The sequence below is a fragment of the Nesoenas mayeri genome (assembly GCF_963082525.1).
Source record: "Nesoenas mayeri genome assembly, chromosome: 1".
Classification (NCBI taxonomy): Eukaryota; Metazoa; Chordata; class Aves; order Columbiformes; family Columbidae; genus Nesoenas; species Nesoenas mayeri.
The window spans coordinates 191,344,673-191,363,831 of NC_137541.1; the positions used below are offsets into that span (position 1 = coordinate 191,344,673).

Here is a 19,159-nt window from a genome sequence, read left to right on the forward strand (position 1 = left end):
CAGCTGAGCCCCTGGTTGTGAGCCAGTGAGATGGTCCCTGGTTTGAAAAATGTGAAAAGTAGAGTGGCCAACAAACAGAAGTGGAGAAAGCTGAGCAGAGAAGGACTTGGTGAAAAGTTCGTGGGAGGGCTGGAAACCTGGGTTGCATTGATGGGGAGGAATTCAGCATGCTTGGTGTAGATACCTAATGCATCTACAGACTTTCAGCTGCCCTTTGGCACTCACTGTCTCAAGAAGTGCCAACATCATCTTTATCACCAATGGAGGGAGATACGTCTCCCCAAAGAAGTCCTGTTCACCTTTCCTGGGGATCACAGACAGATGGACAGGATCTTCCTCTGAGGTCTGCAGAAGCAGACCATTGCCTGTGTATACTGTGGAAAGGTGGCACCCAAAATGAAGTATATGTTAGGTGCCTGAATGAGAACAATTCAGTCTTAATCCACATTTGCTAAGAGAACTGAGAAGAGGTTGTCAAAGTGTTGCCAGCTTAGAGATCAGGCAGCTCTGGAAGGTACAAACATCAAAGAGGACATGGCAGCAACTCTTACTCATTTCTTCCTTTTTCCAGTTTTACTCCTTCCATCACCTGCAGAAACATTAATTTAATCATTCAAGCACTTCCTGATATATTTGCTTTTTTTCCTTATTTCAGCTGTGCACCTTGCTCTATGTCCAACCATGTCAGAAGATGAAGGAGGGGGAAAAAAAAAAAAAAAAAGGCAAAAAAACAAGACCCAAGGGCAGAAAATTCCCAGGTCGCCAGGAGAGAGATGTTATTTTATGATTCAGTGCTTATTTGTACTGTTGAGGGCTGACTTTAGGGACTTAATGGAAATCAGACACATTTAGCCCTGCCAGTTGTGCAGTCTTACTTCTGTTTTTCTTGTTCATGTGCAATGCTGGGGGCCTAGTTACTATATAGCTCCTTTAAGGCTAAAAGATGACCTTTCAAGCTACAGTCTCTGCAGAAAGACTCACGTGAAGCATTGCAGAGAGACGGTGCCTTTGAGGCACCAGAAGCTTTCCCACACTGCTTCTTATGTGTAATGAGAAACGACATCTGCTTCTCCTGCGAGGGCTGGGAGCTGGCAAGGGACAATGGGGTATGACAGAACCAAGGAGGTCTGAGGAAGAAGACAGGAGAAATCCATGGGCTTACTCTTCCTTGCCTTCCACTTTCTGCATGTTCTTTCCTCAAAATAATGGTAATTGCTGCCTTGTTTGCTTTCCGGAGGGGGAAGAGCATAAGGCTGTGAATGGCAGCTCACCAGAAGAAGCATCTAACCTGGACCTCACTTGTGAACTGCTGGGGTGCACAAAACCATGCCAGAAAGGCTCAGGGGAGAAGGGAAAGGGAAGCCTAGATCTTGAGTCCTTGGGTGAGCGGAGTGTGGGCTCCAAAGGCAAGCCTGAGGGCTCTCTTCTGCCATTGCTTTATTTTGCCATCACTCTGAGCAGGAGTGAGGCGTGTTTGGGGAGTGTTTCTGACCTGGACATCTCCTTAGTGCCAATGGTGCATTATGATCCTCCAGCTCACGATGGGCAAATGCTGGCCTGGGGCTGCAGCGTTTGGTGCTGTAGGGCCCATTCAGAGATGGTGATGCAGAAGTGAGCTGCAAGAGGGAGCCTGTTTTGTAGTGTGGTTTCTGAAGGAGCCTCCAGAACACATAGAGGCTTTTATCTTTAGACATTTTCTGCAATTTTATGGAACATACTTCTGAAGTGTGATGGATCTATGCTTTTGAAAGGTTCTCTGAATACTGCTTCCACTCAGCTTCAATACACAAATACAGAGTTTGCAAAAGCATATTGTATATCTGCATATTCCTTTTGCCTTAAAAGAAAGTAATCTTTCTACAGTTTTGTTGTATTTTATTTTTACTAAGATGGTTATGCCTGAGCAGAGATCTAGACATGATTACATTTGTTTTCTATTTCTGTTTTACAGTTCTTGTTATGACAGCAGTTACTTTCACTTCTGCAATGAAGCAAAACACATCTGAGATTGCATGTGTGTTTATCAGCCAGAAGGATGAAGGTTCAGGAACACCAGAGGCACCAGTATCTCCTAAGGTAATCTAACAGAGAACGAGTTGCTTATCCCGTCCATTCCAGAAATACCTTCCCAGAAGCTTACAACACCCTAAACCTGTAGGCTGTGGGGATGTCACAGTCAAAATAACCAGGGTTAGGCCAAATAGGACTATAGAGGGTTAGAGGGAAATACATATCACAATTCATACTTTGAAACTGTAAACAGGTTTCTCTAGAATTGTTTTTTTCGTTGCTGCGTTAATGCTGTCTCACATTAGCATGCCTGAATGTTTCTGAATATAGCTGGAAATGTATTGAAGTAAAAACCTATATGTCCTCAAGAGGGGATTGCCAAGGCCATGGTGTGAATAGGTGACCTGCCACAGAGTGTGTGTGCGCCACGGCTGCTGGGACTGATGGGGAAGCTGCATCCCTCTCTGTTCACACCAGCAAAGCCCATAAATCCCTGCCTAGTCTAAAGCTTGACTGAGACACCAAAGCTGGATAGGGAATCATATGTGATTCTTTTTTCTTCTCTTCTGACTTGAAATGGCAGAAGGCCAAGAAGAGGTGGTGTGCAACTAAATTATAAAGCAACTGAGACCTGTGATTAAAATATTTCCCGAGGATTCTTGTTTCAAGTTAGTCTGATAAAATATTTCTAATTTCTAGATAAATAAATCAATAATTCAGATAACAAATGAAGGTATACCAGTCAAAGCCATGCTGTCCTTGTATCAGGCAAAGCAGAATATGGCTGTTATCTCTAGATAATTCTCAGATCAAGAGAAGGGACAAAGAAGGCACAAAGAATGAGAAGAATCAACTGGCCAAGCACATTGCGGGCAGAGGATGTGATGAACTCTGTCCTTTCATAAACTTACACAGGGTAAATTTCACCTACCAAAGTAAGGGAGATATTTACAGCTGCTCTTCAGATGAAGATATTTGCTTCCCACCTTTTGCTGCAGTTAAGCATAGAGACTCATTAATCTGTCAGTGGTTTTCAGAATGATTGTGGCATATTCTCTTTCTGTTTGCGATTCTCCTTTAGCTACACGCAATGGTGGGGAAATGAAAGGTGCGAAGGTGCCAAGCCCAAATGTTCCTTGCCTAGTAAAGCCCCAAGGAGCCAGAGCAGTCTAGCTATATGATGCAGCGACAAGCAGTGGAATGCTTAAAAATAAATAAATAAATAAATCTGGCCCTGCCTTTGCTCTGAGGTCACAAACAGAAACGTTGTATTACAGCTCTGAGTCTTCCTATGGTTCTACATGAAAGGAAACAAAAAATGAGAGTAGAGAATACCCCTTATCACTGTGAAATTGTCATATTTCTGGCTAAAATGGTTCTACGATATATGTCTAGAGAACAGAATTAACTATAAATCCTATAGTGTTTTCTCCTGCAGTAGAATTTAACGTATTTATGAATAAGTTTGACAGTAGAAATGAAAAAAAAAAAAACCAAAAAACCAACAGAAGACAACATGATGAAGGTGTTGTTTCAGTATATATTGTATATATATTTTGGCATTATGAGGTATTACTGATTTATGAAAGCTTTTCCAGAAGTGCATCCTTTAAAATATTTGAATGCAAAAAGATAATTGCTAACAAACACTTAACAATCTGTCGTCTTGCACTGCAGATTTCTAAAATTTTGGAAGATATTGGGTGTTATTTGAATTCTCAAGGAACAGAAAATATCTATGAACCAACTAAAAATGTGGAAGTCAATTTGTTTGAAGATATTGAATTAAAAGTGATAATGAACATTTCAGAGGTCATTTCATGCTCTTGGTTCTTTAAAGAGAGCCAGCCTTGTAAACCTTCATTGGACTCAGAGAATCGGTAAGTCAAGGAATGTACTTGATCAAAGAACCTTTAAGAGATAATTTCTTTCAGAATTCAAATGGAATATTTTCTGTGACTATGCCATTTTAATGATATGCATTACCTTTTAAAATCTTCTAATCTTTCTTAAGTGCTGTCACCCAGCAGCACATTGCTGATTGTCATTTAGACGCACACAAACATAAGAATCTCAAAGCCAGGAATAGTTTGAAATAATCTTGTTCTTTTAATTTGTATATCATCATGCATGGGGTCTCCAGTGAGTTTCTGGCATTGATCAGTTTGAGCTTTGCAGTGCTCATGGGGCAAAATCATTACTTTATAGCCAAAGAAACTGTGGCACGAAGAATTATGTGACTTGTTAGGGTCATACTGCAGATCAGGAACAACAGCTTCCTAATTCTCACAGCCAAACCTAGGCTAGAACCTGAAACTGGCTTATTGCCTCCCCTTGCAAAACATGTAGGATGGGACTGTAAGTAAAGCATTTCCCTGCGGACCTCCCTGGTTGTCCGAAGCTCGGAAAATCCATCTTTCCCAATGCTCAGCGTTAAGGTTCTAGTACCTGTTAAGTTCACACATGCTGCTTGTGTAGGAAGATACATGATGAAAACACTTCAAGTTGAAGAATGCTATGTAAATAATGAATGCTAGTATCTCTGAAGGGTTTTTGCTAGAGCTAAAGAGCTAACATTTTATTGTGTGTTCTGCATATTACTTTCTAGATAGCAAATACAGTTTTACTTTCTGTTTTACAGATATGTTGCATCTTTGGCTTTTTCTCAAATAAAAGAAGCACAAGCTGGAAAATACACCCTCTCAGTCATAAGTAAAAACAGCAACTACACAGTAGTTGTGCCTGTTCTCATCCGAAGTAAGTATATCATCTCAGTTGAAAGGGATCACTCCATCAATAGGTTCAAGGGGAGAGGCTCAAGTCCAAAGCAATGAAGCTCTCATGTGCTGCATTTCAACCTTCTCACAGATATTCATAGGACTTGGAGCTGTCTTCAGAGGCTGAAGTCAAAACCACAAACTGCATGAGAGTCAGCTTTTGTCAGTCAGTAAACCACACAAATGAAAAAATAGAGATGTAAATGAAGCTCACTTCTCCCCTATGAGAGATTCCCCTTGTCCCAAAAGGGACAAATCAAGGGTGGCTTTTGTGTGTTCTCAAAGCTCGCAGGCTAGATTTGTTTGCTTGTGTCTTAATCTGTTTATTCCTGGTGTTGCCAGCTGGGCTGTTATCTGGACCACATCAGGATATCCCTTTTATTTTAGGGTCTCTGGCACTCTGAAGTCATGCTTCATCCCACTCTGCCAGTTCTGCACCTGTGCCTGGTGCTGGGTCTCTTTGCTCTTCTCTCATAGATTTTCCTTTCGCAGTTCTTTGGGCAGCAAGAGGCATCACTGAGGGAAGGGAAAAGAGGAAGTCCCTTTTCTCAGTGTCAGCCTTTACTTGCTTATTGCGTCTTAGGGTGAAACACATCAGTGCTGCAGCTGCTCAGCACAAGCGTGCTAAAGAAGTTGAGATTTTAACTGCTGTTAAATGCTCATGGTAGAGTACGTGCTTTTTGAAAGGCTCACAGTTGGAGCAGATTTGATTGTATTTTCTCAAGGACGACACAAGATACATCTTTGATGCAGAGGCAACTGCTGCAACTAAGTTTGATCTTCTGTTTCTAAGTAGGGGAGTCCAAGAACATCCTAAAAAAAAAAAGACCCATGTTGACGTGATATTTTTTTAATGGAAGAGAAATACCATATTATTTTGTCTGGAAAGGACACAATTTAAAGATAAAATTTTAAAATGTAAAAGGAATTTCAAAGAAAAGAAAGTTAAACATCAATCCAAACAGGTAAAAAACTGGCAAACCCTTCTAGAGACAGTTTCAACAACAAGCATTATTACTTGCCTCGTTTTTAATAAACTGTGACTAATAATATATTTTTGTTCCCTCTTTACCTGTTTTTACAGTATTTCTTCTGTTTGTCTTTTTTTCTCACTCAGGTGTCAGAAGTGTCACTTCCAGTCTCTCATTTTATTTGAAGGCCTATTGCATGTTTCAGTTATAATTTTAACAGCTTCATTGAGGGGGCAGGGTATTAAATCTTCAATTAAAAATTACCTTGTCAACTACATCAATTAGGCTTTAGAGGTAAAAAAAATATTACATGTGCGAGTAAGAGTAGGTTGAAACAGTCTTGATAAAGATCTTTTCCATATCAATTGCTTGAATTGCATTCTCTTTGGTCCTATGAATCTAATATCATAATTACATCTCTCATAAAATCCTCCAGGCTAGATGGGAACCCTTCAACTTAGATGTGAATCTGTATACGTGAAAAAATCTCTTCTAGGCCCAGTTTATAAGAGGTAAATGAAGAAAGAAATTGAAAAGCCAGGAGTATTAGTTTCACCTTCACATGTCACCTTGCAGACAACGGAAGCATGGCTCTGAAGAAAATACCACTCTTCTAGTTAGAAGCTGCAATTTGATTGTAAAATGACCTAAAACCAGACTCCGTGGTTTTCATTTTGAGTCGAATCTTTAACAGTTTTAATGCATCAAATTTTTATATTAATAGTTAGTCCAAGTTTGAGCCCGAAAGGTTCAGGGGACTGAGAATTGTCTGGGAAGCTTTTCCCCTCTAAGTTACAGATAGGGGATAGAGAAGTCTCCTGGTTATCAGAACTCATTATCACCCATTGTTTTTCCATTGTGCATGTGATCTGACTGAGTAGCATGCGGCGATGCGGTTTTATGTAGAGACTTTGTAGTCCCAACAGATACTCCACCAAACGCCACAGGGTTGAGATGTGAGGTATCTGTGCTCCTGCCTAGTGAAATGAATAGCAACCTCAGCAAATTAACACCTTTCAGTATCAGTCTGAGGATTGTTCTCTGGTGTATAGAGGCAAACCTTTGATACAGGCAAACTGTGCATTTAGCAATCGAGGCTGAAAAGCTCGTGAGACCAACCCATAATATCCTTAGGGCAGAATAATTTTCTATTCCCTTGGTGTTGAAACCTGAAACAAATTACAGCCCTGTAACTCAGTGTACTACGAAATGAGCAAAACACTGTTTCAAAATTATTTCAGTATTCTTAAATATTTGCATGAATTTTGACAGAGAAACCAGGCAAACCCTATTTCAGGAAAAGGGAAAAATCAGATGCTATTGAATGCATGTCTGAGAGCTACCCTCAGCCCTCCGTGGAGTGGATATTTTGCAAAACACCTGAAGATAGGTATGATGTATATTTATATGCATGTTGAATCTCTAGAGTAAAAGTTTAGCATCTTCTGAAGAAGGGAGAGGGTTAATGTTCCTAGCAAGCTGGGGAGAAGAAGAGGTTTGGGGTCAGAATTTCTGGAGACAGGCTCGGCCGTGTTGCACACCCACATGCTGATTGAAAATCTGTGCCTGCAGGATCCACTTTTGGAGTGCTGCAACGTATTTTTCTTAGAAATTTGAGCAATTGTCCTCTTTTGGAAACTTTCATCTCTTGGCTTGAAAAAAGTTATGCCAAGTTCTGGTATTTTAATATCCCCAGAGCAAATCAAAGGTAGCCCATTCTCTCTAGTTTTTCACTTTTTTTTGAAATGTGAATACATTAGAACTGGGAAAATGTTACAAGTGATCATAATTTTCTGAGATTTTCTTTTTTTTATTCTATTAATATATGAAGTTGATTCTATTAACAGTGGGAATAATACCTTTCTTTGCAATGTGGCAGTTTGGGATCTGGGTCTCATAACAGGAGCTGGATTTGCAGCAGCTCCCATCACTGAGAATTCAGAGATACGATGTGAAAGCTCAACCTCTATGGTTTCACTCTTGTACAGATTTTAGTTACAGTATTACCTGTCTATGGCCCAGTTTGAGCATAGTCATGTCATTTCAGCTCATATTTCTGCCTAGATGGTGACTTTTAAATTTTCTTATCTTCACCATTCCTAGTTCCTTTTTATTTAGTGTTGTGAGATCCAATTTTCCCACTATTGTTTGCATGGCTTGGAGATTTATCAGATTTATTTGCTTGAGGTTAACTATACAAGTCAATGAATAATTGTGCTTATAATTGCAGTTGCCCTGATAAAATACATGATGAAACTGGGGAAATAGATGGCATACAGGCGGCACAACAGGAATTATTTCAAACTTATATATGGTGCTGTGCAGTCAATGGCCTGGGCAGAGAATGCAGCAGACTCTTTACAATAGGTAACTTCCCTCTAAGATTTAGTAACATGCAAGCTGGATCCTGTTGCTGAAGTTAGTTGCACTGCTCATCTGAGTACTCTTTCTGGGCTAAGCTTCTTGTTTGTAATCACTGGAACAAATCTGACAGTGAATATGATTGCTCTGTCTCATGTCTAAACTATAAATTCTAATAGCTATTTGTGACCTCTGTAAAAAATGTCTTGTCCTTCCACATTTTCTAAACATCTGTTATCTTTTTGTGCATGCTTTTAGGACTGTGTTGCACTGAAATGCTCTTCAAATTGTTCCTAAATATATAAATGTATAAATAATCATGAGTAATCATGTTTTTCTGTTTTGTTTTGTTTTTTAAATAAACCTGACCTGACCTAAACTCTCTGCTGAACTGTGCCTTATAGGCATCTTGTAAATTATGACAAGACTTGGTTTCAGACATCCAATTTACTAATTTCATTATTAATGAGTAGTTTTCCCAAATTCTGACTATTACTACAATGTAATAATAGACGTTTTTACAGCATTAGCAGAAAAAAATGTTGATCTGAGCATTTTTCCAGGCAAAGTGATAGTTGTTTCAGTGACTATGTTTTGATTTTCTAGATTTAAATGAAACACGAGCAACGCCTTTACCTGAATTACTTCTTAAAGTTGGGGAACCATTGCTGATCAGATGCAGAGCTGTTCACCATAATTATAAATTCAGAATAAAATTGTCTTTTGAAAACAAAGAAGTTGAGCAGGTAAGAAGACAGGACATATTTTTTAAAAGGTAATATTGGGCACTAAAAACTGATTAAATGGGAATCTCTGTTGCAAACTAGGATCGTCAGTTTGAAGGATTAGAATATCAAACAGATCTCTCAGCAATTCGAGTCCAGTATGTGTTTGCTTCAGCGGCAGGAAGAAGCAACAGTGGACGTTACACCTGTTCTTCTACAGCTCATCCGAATCAAACTGCCTTGGTTAGAGTTTTAGGTAATTCCAATCCCCAGTGTTAATTTTGTCCCTTCATTGTTTTGCTTTGTTTTCCATGCAGCAGTTCTTTGCTTGTGGGTGTGTTTTGTAATTCCTTTTATAAGGAAGAAGTCTGTTTGCACTTATTGGCTGTCCAGGAAAGCCAAGAGATTAATATGAACTGAGTCAGTCAGGTACCTGAAGATAATCAACCTTTTCTTTATATTGCCTTTCAAATAATTTAAATTAAAAGACGGTGCTTTTGGAAGTGAAATGAAATGTCACGGTTTAGAGATCTAGTCTGGATGATTGCTGCAATGGAATTTCTAGAGGCTGGAATGCGTCTCTCGTTACTGTACATGACTCTCGGCTGGTGTGATGCAAAGCCGTAGTGTGTTTTTTGTGGGGACAAAAAGCTATAGAGTTCCCAGGGGCTGTGCCTTGGGCTTCTTGGGTAGGGGAGTTAATGTTGTCGTGTGGCCCTTTTCTGTGCCACCAACTCAGATGTAGGCGGCTGCAGACCAGATACGAACAACTGCATGTATAATAAAACACTGCACAAATACAATTTCTGGAGCTGGCTGAGAATATAAAATATTATCTGTCCCACATGTTCAGCTATTAATGCTATATGCATTGGTTTGGCCTGAGTCTGGAACTACTAGTGACTGGTCTCAATTGATGTGAGACAGAAATGTCCTGCTGTGACTCCAGTATGGGTTTTGAAAAGCTGTGGTCATGGCCTCAGTCTCCTCACCACTTGCTCGCACTGCATCTCCCTTTCACTTATGTACGGCCCCTCCACCCCACCTTGGCTCCACTTTTGGAGCGAGTGAGATAAGGCAAAAGTTCTCATGGTCACTGTTCTGCTGTTTTGCATGGTCTCTTCAGGTGCTCCTGGCTCTTATATAGAAAAAAAAGCAAGTAGAAATTCGGTACCAGGCCTGACTTGGGTCTTCCAGGAAGGAATCAAACAGTTGGAAGGTTCTCGGTGGTGGGCTCTCCCACTCAAAACCCAGAAAAAGCAAAAAATGACCTTTCTCTCTTATGATAAAGGAGTGACAGACAATGGCCTTTTGGGTTTGCCAAATTCTTTATGGGAAAGTAAATCTGGGGAAAAATATTAGCTCTGAAACCTGTAAAACTTGTAGCAAAAGAGAAATGAAAACTTTTGTCTTAATGGAGAATGTATGCCCAGAGAGATGGTGAATAGCAAGTACTGGCAGCGCTGGCAAAGTGCTGTGCAGAAGTGCTGCTGCAGCTGTGATGGATCTGAAGGAAAACCTGCAACTAGAGAAACAACTATTCCAGCGTTATTGGTTGTTCTGCATGTTTCCTGCTTCCCAGGCACTGAAGGGAACCATCCTTCTAACACCAAGCTATACCAAGGCCTGAAAAATTTAAAAATCAAAACCATACCAAAGGAAACCTCATTCTACTTAAGTAACATGTTGATTTAAAAGCCATCAATGTTGAAGTTAGTCCAGAACAGCCTCAGCTGCAAACCTTTTTCTCAGAAGAAAATAATATACAAATGGACATAACTCTGGAAATAAGGCACAAAAGGGAAAGCTGTAGTTGGCACCATGTTGCTGGAGTAGGCACTGGGAGTAGTTTTCTGCCTGCTGTGCTTGGAGTTGGAGTCTGTAGCCCAGAGAACACAACACTCTGAAGCACTCATCACACGTTTGACCTTTGATATAGTCGCTCTCAGAGTTTACAACGGAATAGTAGGAAGTGAGAGTACTTACCCCAATCTCTTCAGAAATCACTTTCCCCACACAGTATCCTCTTTTTAGTTTCTGCCTACCACTGAGCAGAAAGTTCTGTCATCATTTACAATAACCCAGTATGATACCTGGCCATTTTTTCTACACACATCCTCTTAATAAACAGGAAAGTAGGGGTGAGGGGATAGTTTGGAGGTAGGGCAAGATCCTCTTCTTTCTCAGTACTGATGCCCAGTTCAGAAATAGTGGCTTCTTGGATCCATAAACTATCAAGTGTGAATATGTGCCACATTAACACAAGATATTTCAATCACTGTCTATATTCCTGGCTGTATTTCTGAGTGGGGGGTTTTTTGACTGGAGTATGCTGAGCTATGATGATTGTCTGTACCCTCCTTAATACCCCTTATGCCAATAAAACCTTTGCAGTCTCTTTGGCTTTGCTGATGAAAAAATCTGTTTGTTTACCTCCATGGTGGATTAAAGTGGCCGGATGTTGTCATACCTAGCTATCAGCTGTGCTTCTCTCTCCAAGGTCATACAGGAACATCCTGTGCTTCTGATCCACCCCAGCCTAATGTATTAATGACAACCACTGTTGGTGTGAATTTATGCTAGCTAGTTTCCAAAATGACCAGTGTCCTACCGTTAAAACATCAGTGTGTATGACTCAGCACCCATAACTTTACTGGGAATCATCATGATGTAACTTAACCAAGAGAAAATATTTGGTTGGCACATACTGCATTGCCTGGGGAGCCTGGCTAGCATAACTACATTGATGGGAGGTCTTCTAATCTCTAGTAACGCCTTGCAGACAGACAGCTCTGGTTTGCTCTTTGCTAATTGATGTTTCACCAACTTATCCCATGTTGTGTAGCTGGTCAGGTCAGGCAGGGTGGTTGGGCCACTTCAAAGCACAACTGAGATCATGCCAATTGGACCTGCTAAACTCCTTGTTTCTGCAGTTCTTATGCTCAATTTCCACCCGTGTTGAATAAAGAATTTTTAACACTATGCAATCTTGATGCTGTTTTGCAACACATGTGAGGTTTAAAGCAACAAATAAACAAATATGACTAATACAGAGATCTGAAAGCTTATATTCCAGTCTCAAGGATTTCATCTCACTTCTCTGTCATTACTGAATAATTATGTTCACTGTTTTTCTGGCAGAAATACACTTAAACCTGCCAAAAAATGATAAGCCAAGCAATAACGTGCTCTTTTCTTTCTCCTTCAAGAAATAAACTACTTTTGAGTTGTTTTCCAGAGAAATTGCATACTCTGCTCCAAGGTCCTTGTGTGCACTCGTGGAGAAAGCCTTTACTCTTGGCTGGTTGTGTTGTTAACAGTACACTCAGAGATGACATTCTGCCTGGAAGGCTGAGATCTAAGAGATGATTCAAAAGATGAAGGTCCAATTTATAAAACCAAGAAGCCTTTAATATCAAAAAGTAGGAGAGCAGTCATGAAAGGAATTGCTTCTTGGTTTAAAATACTGAAAATTTTGTGGTTTATGTGGGAGTTTCCAGATCGCATTTTTTGAACCAGTAAGCTAGACAGAGATAAAACATGCCAAGCAGAATATAGGGTTACAACCAGAAGAAAAGCACTCAAAAATGGAAAACCCAGTCCAGCAATATTTCAATGGTGCAGTTTTTCACCATGTGGCTGCTTAAAGTCTAGAACAAGTTTCCCAAAACTTGTAGAGTCTTCTTCCTTGGAAATACCCAGACTCAGCTGGACATGGCTCTGAGCAACCTCATCTAGTTGGATCTGCTCTGGATAGAAGCTGGATTGAACATCTCCAGAGATCTCTTCCAACGTATATGTTTATGTGATTTTTACAGAACTGTTGCTAGCCCCACCAATGCCTTTAGGACAGCCTCCTCCCAAATGTGTCTGCTGTTCAGTCTCCTTGGGTGGGATTCATTTCATTTCATGAGAGGTCTAGCCCCAGCAGAGACTTCGGTTGCTTCAGCAGTCAGTGTCAGGAAACAGATATTTCCAGAAGCAGTTTAGTACATGTTTTGTTATCTTCTGTTTTAGGATGAGATACATCTGGACATGCCTGTCTCATTCCACTGAGTCTATTAGAGGTCCAAACAAGTAACTTAGGTGGATCACTGAACTTCAGACAGCTCCATTAGGTTAAACTAATCCCACCCTAGCAGGGCAAGTACCAACAGCTTGGTACTTGGTATGAAGATGTTCATGCACCTCTTCAGAATACCTTTTCATATTACAGTTGTCTTGCATAAAATATGTCTAATTTAGATGGAGAAATAAAGGAGCAGCTACAAGACTCATTTGCAAAATCTTCAACTCCTTTCAGGTAAAGAGAAACAACTACTATCAACATCTGATCATGCTGGTGGTGCCACCTGGTTTTGTTCCCTCCCAGAGGAAAGCCAGGAAGTGCAGCTGTTAACCCCTGGAACACACCTAAACCAAACCAAATAATGACATTGTTGGGCCTATGGCTCTGTAGGGTGGATGGGGAAGAAATGTTCAACCATTTTGGAAGGGCTCTGGTCTGACTCAATGTGCAATTTCAGCAGTCTCAGATCACTTGCTTGCAGCTAAACACAGTGAGATCATTTCAATGCCATTTTGAAGCATTATCTTATTTTGATTAACAGGATGCCTTTTCTGATGTAACATGGTGGGTTTTTTTCTTGTGATAACCAAAATTTAAAACATACAGATGTCAAAATTCCTTCATTAAGCAGTCCAGCCTTTGTAATAAAATATTAATGTTTTCCTTTTTTTTTTTTTCCAGAAAAGGGATTTATAAATATAACTGACTCTAAAGAAGATTTTGAAATTGGTGAGGAAGAATTCTGCTTTGCAGTTAACTTTACAGCATATCCCCCGGTTAGATGCATGTGGCTATTTTCCAAAAAAGCCTTTTCATGTAAACAAAGTTACAGTGTGGATGGACGCAGGTACTTTAGTATTTTGGAATAATTTTATATAATAATGTTTACTCTTTATATCTCATTTGGACTACTTAGTGTCCATATTTTGTACTCTCTTTGCGTTTTTAAAATGTGGATGGGCCACGTGATGAAGCCGTGTTAACAAAAGACACTCAAACATTGTTTTTGCTTTCAAAAAGAGTTCATGCAGATAACTTCTAGAATCACTTTATTCTCCATGTTATAATAAACCATTTGGAAAGTTATGCCTCTAGCCACTCTTTAGTTTGCATGCATTTTGCCATTCCCTTCCTCTCTGACATAATTTCTCAGTTGCAGATCTGTTGTGGTTTTCATACTGGCTTACAAGTTCCATGTGTTCCTCTTTTGTCATCTTGTTCTTGATGGTGTTCCCAATGTCTTTCAAACTGCTCAAATCAAATCCAGGGCCCCATAGTTTCCCAGGCCACCATTGATCTGTTCAGCTCTGCCTATGCCAGTTCTCCTCGTTACCCAGGTCATATATTCTTCTGCTACTGAAAAACATGTTTTGAATAAACCTGTTAGTTATCTACCTTTTCTGTTATTTCCTACAATGAAGTTCTGGCATGAATCCTGTTTAAGGCTAATGTTTTCTCCATTCCCTAGGCTTTCTAGTTTCTCGATAACATTATCTAGTTTCCTTCAGAGTTTCTTTCAGAGCAGTCCCATGGTTTTCAAGGTAACAGCTCTTACTCACCTCAATGGAAATAAAGCCAAGCTACTCCTTTAAAATTTTAGCTTTGAAGCTAAGCAGGACCTAGGCATAGGTTAAGGTGCCTGCACTGATTTCTTCTCATATTTTTAAAACCTCGCTTTGCATCTGCATAAAACTGTGTCACAGCCTTGATTACAGTTTTTACAGTTTCTTTCCGTAGTATTTTGGTACACTTAGTTTTATCTGCTAGCTTGTCAAGTCATCTTTGCAAAAGACTGGTCTTTTCATCTGCATTGGATGGTGTATTGGAGTCAGACTTTCACAAGGTTCAGAGACAGCTCAGTTCAGATTAGTGAATTGTCATCTCTTGGCAATGGCATAGGAACTCTGTCCCTGCTGATAACGTGAGGTCTGTCAGCAAACTTTGATAGTGTTGGGTGGGTGTTGGTGACTAATCTGCAATGCCTGACATGGGCTAGGCAGATCTGTTCTTTGTGGTCAAGCATGATTTGGGAAATGAGGTCTCAGGAGAAGGCTGTGAGCATTTACTCATCCTTGTCCTATAGGTACCTCCCTCCAGCTGATAATGCTGAGCTGATTTGCTTTGCAGCTGTTGTGGACCTCTTCTCACTGCTTGTAAGAGCAGCAGTCAGTTTTGCTTGCATGATTGAAAGCTGATGTAAATTCAGTCCAGATAGGAAGAAGGTGCTATTGACTGGGCCAACAAGAACAATTGTGAGAACTCTGATATATTAATAGCTTAGGTAACCGTCATTAATCGTAAGGTGCAGCTGCTGGTGGCCTGTGATTTATGAGTCACTTCAGATAGGCTGTGCAGTGCAAGAGTGGTGGTTGCTGAGCGCTGATCACCACCTGCAGGATGGGGAAATGTCCAGCCTGTGTCCCCGGAGCAGTGTGTCCTGGGCCGGCTCAGCCACAGCCACAGCTCAAGCTTGGCCTGGAGGCTGCTTCAAACAGGCAGCTCAGCCATCCATCTGACTGCACTGTTGGTTAAACACTTTTTTTTTTTTTTTTAAATGTTCATTTAGGTAATTATACTTTGCATTTACTTATCATTCTATTTATTTTATGGAAAAATATAATTTAGGGAAAAATACATTCATTTGGTGATTATTTCGTTTGACAAGTACATTCTTCTGTACAAACATCTCCCAAAACTATCCAGTTCTGGTTGAATGCTAGCATTGGATAGAGATGTCTTATACCTGAGGAAAGAGAGTAGGGGTAGATATTTCATTCAGTTTAAAGTTCCCAGAAGCAGCAAGGAGTAGGGAAGTCAGGAGATTCTGCCTATGAGTTGTAGCACCACAGATTTCTATGTGATTTTTGAGCAGAAGGTTTCTCAAAACAAAAGAAAAAAGGTCATCGCATATCTTAACGCATTGTGAACCTAACTTTGCCAGTTTTAGGTGGCTTCTGTGTAATCCCATCTCCCAACAGTTCTACTTTATTCCTTTCATATCCTTTTTCATTTCCTGTTTTTTTGGTTTTTAATATCTGCCATTTCCTTATCAATTTGTTCCTCCTGATTACAGATCATATTAAATTTTATTAATTAACTCTGTCCCCTTCTTTAACTTTTAATTTCAAGCCCCAAGGATTCATCTCTCCTGTCAGTGCCCTTACGTGTTTTCAGAGATTCCTTCAGAATGTCCATTTTCTATTTGCTCTTGTTGTCTCTCTGTTTTAGGACACTGCTGATTTTCACTTCCCCTCTAAGAGCAAATGAGTTTTCATACACAGAATTTATCTCACATCCCTTTATGTTTTCAGGTATCAAAGACACTCTTTTTAAATTAATTTCTCGTTTCATTAGGATTTAATTCTTCAGACTTGAGATTTCAGAAGCAACAATTGATATGTGGTTTCTCTGGCCTTCAGTATCCATTTTGAGGCAGCTTAAAAGAGGTCTGATTTTTAAAAAGTCTCTGAGTTCTGAGGCATCTGTAAGGCCATTTCAGATGAAGACATTCAAAAGTCAATAACCATATGGAAGTGTTGCCTTAGTCAGAAGGCAAAATTGCTGGTGACTTCGGTCTGAGCTTTCTTGGTTTAGAACTGCAAGATGATATTTGATCTCTTAGTTCATTTGTATACATCTTGCTTAATGAGAAACACCCTGATTTTAGCCACCTGGTTTTCTTGTTCCAAGCTCATTACTGCTTTATTTTACTTTGCAGTTTACTGGTATATGCTGTCTTTTTTTCTGTCTGCTTCAAACTACCTGATATGCCTGCTTGCCTTTACCACTGAAGTTGCACTGGGGGCCTCCTGCCCAGTTTTCCTTGAGCAGTCAGCTAAAACATCTGGCCCCAAAAAGCCAGCAATTAAACTTAAGATGAGATTTTGAGATTTTCCTAAGTTCTCTTCTAACATTGGTGAGTTGCTATAGCTGCAGTTTAAATATGACAATTGACCTGATGACAATAACCTAGTCAAAAGGACAGAAGTAGGATGCCATCCCTCTAAGATGATATATTCCCTTCTCTTTACTTCATCCCATGTCTTACAAACAGCAACTCAACAAGTTGGTCATGCAGAAATCTTTAAGTCTGTGCAGTGCTCCATTGTTAGCTTTTGTCCAGGGACCTGGTAGAGCCCTCCCTCACCACTTCAATTGGCACAAGCCATTCCTGCATGGTTTGGGTCTTGGTTTGCTGTCATCTCCATAGGGATTAGTAGGATGCTGGCCTTCCTCCCGCAGGAATATCTTGATAGTTAGTGCTTTGTCTCATTAATAAGGAACTTGTGATGATGATTTCATTTCTGATTTTCTGTCAGATCTTTCTGCTTGGAGAGATTTATCTTGTATGATCCTAGCTGTCATTGTTATTTCCTAATACTGTTTATCATATCAGCTACAAACTCCCATCAAAATCCTTTGGAGAGAGTTTGATCCATTGCAGGTCTTACCATCTGTGCCTGGATGTGATATATACCTTGTCTTCTAATCGACTGGAAATAAAATCAGAGCCTGACAGCCCACGTCGACTCCAGGAACTATGAGGCAAATTGCAGAATGAAATCAATATTGCAGGAAAAATATATTATCTTATCAAAACGGTTATATTCTGGGGTTTATATTCTCTAATGAAAAATCATTTAGACTAGGTTCCTCATTAGAAGATGTTGATTTGTTTCAAATGTATATAGTCTTGACTACATTTTAAATATTTTTCAAGTCAGTCTTTTGTCCTTTTCCTGTCTTTTCTTTGCTCCACAGCATTTCATCCAAATTCTGCAACCATCAGCACCGGTCTGGGATATATGTCTTTTATGCTGAAAATGATGACATGGTCAAGACCAAAAAATTCACTCTGTATGTGAGAAGTAAGTGAGAAAACAATTCCTGTGAAGATTTAACAAAGTCTGGGATCTTACCTCTGATATAAATGGATTTCATATGTTGCTTTTCCCTTGGTATTTCCCATTGCATTTACGTAGATTTATTGTTAAGAATGGAGAAGCACGAGGCAAAAATGTGATTCTCTGTGCTGCACTACTGAAATCCAGGCACTGAGTTGGGGAAGAATGCCAGCTGCTTGTGGGTCATATTTCTTGTGTTAGTCAGGGATAGAGAACAGAGGAAGGAGGAGGAGGTTATTAAGCTTTTTTTCTCTTCCTGTTAGTCTGCCATAAACAGAAAGGACAGAATATGAGAAATTAGTCATATACTGAGAAAAATAATACTTCTTAAGAAAACCCCAAAGCCCAGGAACTCAGTAAAATACAGTAACTGTATTCTAACTCCACAGAGCCAAAATAAAAGTGACTGCTATAGAAACCACATGAAACACACAGTGAGAGGAGACACTTATCCTCATCAGGTGTTCACTTTCTATGGTGTGTTTATGTAATTTTTTTTCTAAGAGCATTTGAGTTAATGCAGTTTGTCTGGAGACTCTTTGGTGTGTGACACGTATGCCAGGGCTGTGCTGCCTTGTGCACCCCTGCCCATGATTCACATACTTGCACAGTCTTGCCCAGTGCTCTTGGTTGTCTCAGTTGTGCCACGTGACCGCAGCATCTCACCCTTGCTCTAGGTCAGGGAGCGTTATTTATTATATATTATTTATACCTCTGTGCATATTTTGTACGAGCTAGACACCCAGAACTGGGGTGGCAGGGGAGTCCTAGAGCCAACCACTTTCTCCAAGTCAGAAAAGCAGAAGTCAAGACTTCTAATTTTGGCTCTGCTGCTGTTTTGGTCTGGCTGTGCCCGCACAGAGAAGTGGCTGCACCCCTTGCCTTGCCCACAATGCCATCCCACAGAACCGAGGCACAGGACTGGAGGAAGGAGGAGGACAAAGACCTGCACCCAGATCTCACAGTGACATGCGATCAGGCCATTTTGAAAACACAGAAGCAGATCTTGGTCTTGGCAGATGTAGCATTGCCACATAAACGTAAAAGTTTTTGCCACTAAAGTGCTGGCAGAAATTGTTTTGTGTTATCTTGTTGCAGGAAAGCCTGAAGTAACAGTGCACTTGTCATTCAAGCAGATCTCTTGTGTTGCCGACAGTTACCCTGCTTCATCCTGGGTTTGGAGGAACTGTCCTGAACTGAACTCATCCAAGTAAATAATTTTCCTTCTTTTTGATCCATTGCTAAGACTATATCCAAGATATCCTTCGTCAAATGAAGACTGGCTTGTAAGAAACTAAGTGTAAAACGCACCCTCAATCATTTGTGCAAGGGGACATGGTGG

The 19,159-nt window shown here is 40.1% G+C and overlaps 1 protein-coding gene across 1 annotated transcript in view; it reads left to right on the forward strand.

The window, feature by feature from the left end:
- FLT3 (fms related receptor tyrosine kinase 3) overlaps window positions 1-19,159 on the forward strand; it is a gene marked incomplete at both ends in the record, with an annotated part of 41,416 nt that overhangs the window by 10,590 nt on the left and 11,667 nt on the right. Inside the window, 10 exons of the mRNA XM_080363632.1 lie at window positions 1,952-2,076; window positions 3,688-3,890; window positions 4,652-4,767; window positions 7,031-7,148; window positions 7,989-8,125; window positions 8,726-8,865; window positions 8,947-9,100; window positions 13,595-13,760; window positions 17,675-17,781; window positions 18,916-19,027. Coding sequence (XP_080219758.1) covers window positions 1,952-2,076; window positions 3,688-3,890; window positions 4,652-4,767; window positions 7,031-7,148; window positions 7,989-8,125; window positions 8,726-8,865; window positions 8,947-9,100; window positions 13,595-13,760; window positions 17,675-17,781; window positions 18,916-19,027 — 1,378 coding nt within the window. The remainder of the gene's footprint in view (window positions 1-1,951; window positions 2,077-3,687; window positions 3,891-4,651; window positions 4,768-7,030; window positions 7,149-7,988; window positions 8,126-8,725; window positions 8,866-8,946; window positions 9,101-13,594; window positions 13,761-17,674; window positions 17,782-18,915; window positions 19,028-19,159) is intronic.